Below are 5843 nucleotides of genomic sequence, written 5' to 3' on the forward strand. Positions count from 1 at the left end.
ATGTGTTATTCTTCCGCATGTATCTTTTTTCGCCATTATATGCATCAATATGACTTAAGTTTTGGCCAAGCTGGGTTGCCTGGCTCTTGTATTTATGCCCTACGTTCCCGTTAATTCGGCTAGGGCATAAGGGGAGCACCTCTGCGATTGTTACTGCCGGGTCAGCCGGATGTGTACCTCAGACTGGGTGAAGCCGAAAGCTAGCGTTCTTAAGGGAATATTTGGTCGGTGAATAAAAGATGACTTTCATTTAAATTACTACACGCCCCCAGATGTTTTTAACCTGCGTCTCACAGTTCGGACATGCACATTAGGGCATGCGTACCCAAGGAAAGGAACCCTCAACAGAACTATTCTCCCTGGAAGATGTTTCTTACTATCCATGTAATATAACATAACTAGTTGGGTACTTGTCTGTTCAAGCACTTATGACCCCTACGCCTGGTTTCCATGCATATCCCGGTTTTTATATAACCGAGTGGGTATTTGGATACACTCCGGACTATCGGGTTCAGAGGTTGAAGCGAAAAGGTCCGCCATGACAAATGATTTACAATCCGGCTAGGGACATTACATATGTCACTTGAAGTACACAGTCACTAAGACTGATTAAATTCTTCTTCTATACCATCCAACAGGTTGTCTAGCCTACAATCCTATTGGGAATACTTTGCGGCTAATTTTATTTGATCATACACTAAACTGACGGGGATCTCTTTTCCATCGGGCCCCACAGGTCCGACCTCGGCCATGTAGTTTGGGTCAGCCTTGGTATATCGTGTCTTCACCATAGCCCAGGCTTCCTTTGCATCTTGTCGGCAGGCTGATATCTTCCATAATTGGAAGCGCCGCCGCGCTCCCTTGAGCTTCTCTATAAGCTCCCCCATGCCTCCTGGCGGGGACGCGGAGGGCCACAAGGCTTGGGCAATACTCTGCATCACCTGCCGAACTTGTTCGTGCAGTTGTGAGAGCTCTGGTAGAAGATCACCCGAAGACCCGGGCATCTCCTCCACGGGATGACCCGTCAGCATACCTGCAACATAACGCTGATTAGCAGGCTTCTTCGCCGAACTCTTTTAAAAAGTTCGTTCAAGCACTTACTAAAAATGCCGCGCTGAAGCCGTTTATTCTCCTTCACGGAGTCCGCAAGCTGGGCTCGGACATCCTTCAGTTCCACGCCCAGCCGGGTATTGGCATCTTGAAGATCATTTTTCTCCTGCCTGACTCGCGTCAGCACGCACTCGCCAGCATTTCGTTATCGATCATCACGTGCCGTATCCGCCTCCACGGCCTCCGGATTCACTCCGGGGCCACCTGCAACATCTATTGTTAGGTGTGCATACATGTCGCATACTACCTGGTACCGATATTCTTTGCAATAGACAAAAGAGTTATCAGGGGGACCCTTTTTGGACTCCTTCAATGCGGCAACAGCGGCTTCCAGCTGGGCCTTGCACTCATCCAGCTCTTGAGACAGTTGGGAATTCTTCTCTGCAAGAACCTGCGCAAATAATGATTCTTAAATCAGTTGCGTCAACTGTTTCAAGTCTCAGGGGCTACTGATACATATAATCGTCAGATTTGCTTACCCGTACATCCCTTACATACGGATCCGTGGCTCTGGCTAGACCATTTTGAGCAGCACGGAGGTACGCGTCTCCAGAATTGAAGGCATCAAATGCCTCTAGTGAGAAGCAAGCGTCGCAGAGTACGGCCCGGCGACGCCTATGATTCATAGCGCTCTCCACTTCTAAATTTGTAGCAGATAGTCTATCCGCATCCTCTGTAGGAGGAGCATCCGGCGTCCGCCCCATGTTGGCTTCCGCCTCTATGTCCGGCCCTGAAGCCCAACTGATGGAGGCGTGAACGGCAGCCTCTCCGGATATACTCCGGTGAGCATTTTTTCTATTAAAAAAGTATGAACATCATTATAGTTTGAAAAGTTTATGTATTCATCGTGTTAATGCTTTGTTCTGGTCGAAGCGGTGTTTCCGTCGTAGTCGCCATCACGGCGCAGCAACGATCGACGCTCCCTTCTCTCGCCTCCGTCACAAGTGCCGTGACGCGGAAGGACCTGTCCGCTGCACTGCATGCGCACGTCGGTTTCAGATTTCAGACGCGGTCGGAGGTCGCTAAGCGCTGTGCCAAATGGCAGATGAAGCTGTCATGCGTGTGTGTGTCGGTGCGGGCGAATTTTTCAGGCTAATAAACTTGCTACTAATGCGCAGCTCAGCCACCTGCCGACCTCCAATGATGCTGCCTGTTTGCCACACGATCCTTAGTCTCAGTCGACCTGCTAATGCTAGGCTGTGACACTGGTCGTGCTCTTGCCCTTTGCACGGAGCTGAGCGTGACGCGCTGCCAAATTCCGTTTCACACGTACGTACGTACGTACGTGCGTTGGCCTGTCACTCTCCATCTCTAGCTCAAGAAATCATTGTACATTCCTCTTTTGCATGGCACCATCCTCAACCAAACATCAACACGTACGTGTACACAGCAATGCGGACACTGAGATGCATGCAGTTGTAGGGAAACTCTGCTTTTACAAGTAGACTCTGCTCGCCCGACGTACAGATTGCCAAATGAGAAACAAATTTGATACTCAGGGGTAAATAGAACAGCTTATAATACGATGTATAAAAAAGTAGTAGCATTATTCTGCACAGATTCAGAAAAAACAGGGTAAGGAAATTGGTGATAATTATACACTATCATATCATGGTTGTTGCTACCCTACAAGATTTACTCCTGCAAATAATTAAGAGCGCTCGACGTCGCTCTCAGCGTCGCCCCGGCGAGACGACGTGCGTCCGCGTCACTCACACGTCGACGGTGCAGTAGGACGGCTGCGTGAACTTGAGCGTGACTGCCTGCTTGCCGCCCGCCGTGGCGCTCATGGCGAAGGCGCCGCCGGCGTTGCCGCCGCTGGCGGAGAGCAGCGCGGGGCAGTTGACGAAGATGTGGTAGCCGCCGGAGACCCAGCTGCCGACCTTCCACTTGACGCGGCCGTCCACCTTCACGTGCAGCAGCACGTACCCGGCGGCGATGTCCTGCTTCATGGCGTCCGCCACGTAGGGCGCCACCGGCACCGAGTCCCCGGACATCACCGGCGACCACACCGACTGGTCCTTGTGCCCCTGGTAGATCGCCGGCAGCGACACCGGCACCGTCACCGGCTCGTCGCGGTACGTGGTGAAGGCGTGCAGGGGCTTGTAGTAGATGCCCACCCGGTCGTTCGGGTTCCGGGACGCGATGGTCACCTGCGTCAGATATATACCAGAGCAAACACTGTTTCAGATACTCACTATGTAGTATGAAATGTACTTTATTTCGTGATGACAAAATTGGATAGCTGACTACGATCCAGCTAGATTCCCTCATACTGATGTAGTGATGTTACTCTTCTAAGAGAAACATTCTCTCATACTCCTACTAGCTATCATGATTCACTAACTATAGTAGCTCTGCGATTTTAACAGTAGAACAAAAACAGAAACAGGACGCTAAACCAGTCGCTTTTACTAATTTTGTGCCTTGTTGCCTAATTGGGATCGAAGACCAAACTGTGAACTGTCCGAGATGAATGAAAACAAGAAGTTTGAGATGTGCAAACCTGGACGTCAAGGGAGAGAGCCGGATCGGCGAGGTCGATGGAGCGGAGCTGGATGTCCTGGAGGTAGAAGGAGGGCTTGGAGGGGTGCAGGGCGAGGTAGATGACGAGCGCGACGAAGCCGACGAGGACGGCGAGCGTGAGGATGCAGGCGGCGACGGAGCCGCAGCACCGCCGGAGGATCCAGTCGTGGTGAACCTTGCCCTTGCTCATGGTGACCTGATCTGATCAACTGGGCTCAGTCTCTGTGTGTACGAGTGAAGGGCTGCTAGCTGGGACTGTGGCCGTTTGCGATGTGTAGCATGTGGGTCGAAGGAAGGCTCGGAGTGAGTGGGAGTGGCTATAGGCTTACAAAAGTCCTAAATAGATTACACGCAGGAGGTGGTGTGGTGTGGTGTGGCGCATGTTTCAAAAGGTTGATCATCTTTTGGGGGTTAGGGGAGGGGGCGAGGTGGCGAAAGGTACAGCCCAACTGACGAAGATTCTTCTGCTTCTTCTTCCTGGGCCCCGTCGGCGGCATGGAGCTTACCTATCTATCTATCTATCTATCTGTTAATCCGAGATCGCTGCTCTGCGGCCTGCAGTGCGTGAGTCTGGTGTGCTTCTGGCGCTTGTGAATTGCGATTCACTCCGATCTCATCTCAGGTGGTCAAGTGCGTCAGATTCCTTCTCTTGTAGGACCTTTTACTATGAAGGTTGGTGTCTCCTGTTTAAAAAGAAAAATGAAGGTTGGTGTCTTGCATTGCATGTGCACGTACTCCTACTTCTGAGAACATGAGCTGACCTTATTTTGTGGTTGGCCTGTCAATCATTGACCTGTGCTAGCGGTGCTGAAATTTCATACTGCTATGAGTTAAGAAAAAAAGCAGAGCCGTTAAACACTGGTTAATTCTTCGCTCAAAGCCTAACTTGATCACTTGATCAGAGCGGCATGGATCCGGGGAGGGAGGCACGGTCGGTCGCACCTCGCACGCATGGCGGTGACTGGCCAGGCCTAGCTCGGCAACCAGCACAGCACCAGAGAAATCTCCTCCTATCCCTAGCTAGCTTCTCCCATCCCGCTGCAGCCTAGAGCACAGCGCGGCGCGCAATAATTTAGACCGAAGCGTCGTGCGAGTGCCCGATCTCTCATGGCCCGGCCGTTTGCCGATCCGGTCGACGCGCGTAGTGGGAGTGGGAAAGGTTGGTGGCGCGTACTAGTAGCATAGCACATAGCACGCGAGCGTGGACGACGGTTCCGACGTCGCCTCACGCAACAGGGCAAAAGGCCCCCGAATTGGCCCAAGCAAGCGCGCATGGCGCCGCGCAACGAACGTTCCGGCCGGGAGCGTGCGTCCGGCCGGTGCCCTTCATTCGTTATCTCCCTCCCACTCCCCCACCGGCCGCCCTGTGCCCCATGCCACCATGTGCTCCAGTTAAATAAACATGTAGTCTTGTCGATCTCCTACCTAATCATTCATTCGAGTTGCATACTTGCATCGGAATTTAGAAGGATCGGTCATTCATTCGAGTTGCGTCGGAATTTAGAAGGATGGATCGTGCTCGCTCCGTCACAAAATAAGCCTCGTCAATTTAGTACAACTTTAATTCACGTTCGTATTAAATCAACGATATTTATTTTGGGACGGAAGGAGTATATGTACACAACCTTCCTACAAAAGACGCCTTGCTCTGATCATCGTATCTTGTTCTTTTTTATTCATCTTTTCTTCGTTTCTGAATCACATGCTTCGATCGATTCGTAATGACAAATATACCAGCGAACCAACCTTTAGTTGGATGGTTAAAGGGACTGTGTCCGGCGCTGCGTATTTAATGAGAGGAGACGTTCCCATGAATAACGAGGTGTCTATAGTGACTCCATAAATTTTAAGATGATATGTCGGATCAGTCTTTCGGATATGCTCAGAAGGGTAAGGTGTGTACGTGTGTGCGTTCATGTGTATGCATGTGTATACGAGCACTTGTGTTTGTACCGTGTTAAAAAAAACTGAATATACTAGCCACTCAAAAGCCGTGGTTAAGGGAAGAAATGAAAACATCCAGTAGTCCTGCTGGATAACGTTGTCGCGTAGTAGTGCTTGTGGTGGTGCCATGGTGCCGTATTATTTTTCTTTAGAATTTGGGCTTTCGGATAGAAAAGCGTTAAAGCAAAATTGTGGAAGCGCTTTGGGATCGCTTAGATCCATTTCCGAGTCACAAATGACTCGTGACTTTGTGAGAGGGGGTC

At 50.8% G+C, this 5843-nt stretch overlaps 1 protein-coding gene across 1 annotated transcript; it reads right to left on the reverse strand.

Annotated features, from left to right (window-relative positions):
• Window positions 1-2612: 2612 nt before the first annotated feature.
• On the reverse strand, window positions 2613-3995 carry LOC125538189 (NDR1/HIN1-like protein 12). The gene is made up of 2 exons (XM_048701470.1): window positions 3617-3995; window positions 2613-3263 (listed from the first exon to the last, which is right to left on the reverse strand). Exons 1-2 carry the CDS (start codon window positions 3824-3826, stop codon window positions 2823-2825), a joined length of 651 nt encoding a protein of 216 aa, XP_048557427.1. The 5' UTR covers window positions 3827-3995; the 3' UTR covers window positions 2613-2822.
• Window positions 3996-5843: the final 1848 nt, after the last annotated feature.

Source organism: Triticum urartu, chromosome 2 (assembly GCF_003073215.2).
Source record: "Triticum urartu cultivar G1812 chromosome 2, Tu2.1, whole genome shotgun sequence".
Lineage (NCBI taxonomy): Eukaryota > Viridiplantae > Streptophyta > Magnoliopsida > Poales > Poaceae > Triticum > Triticum urartu.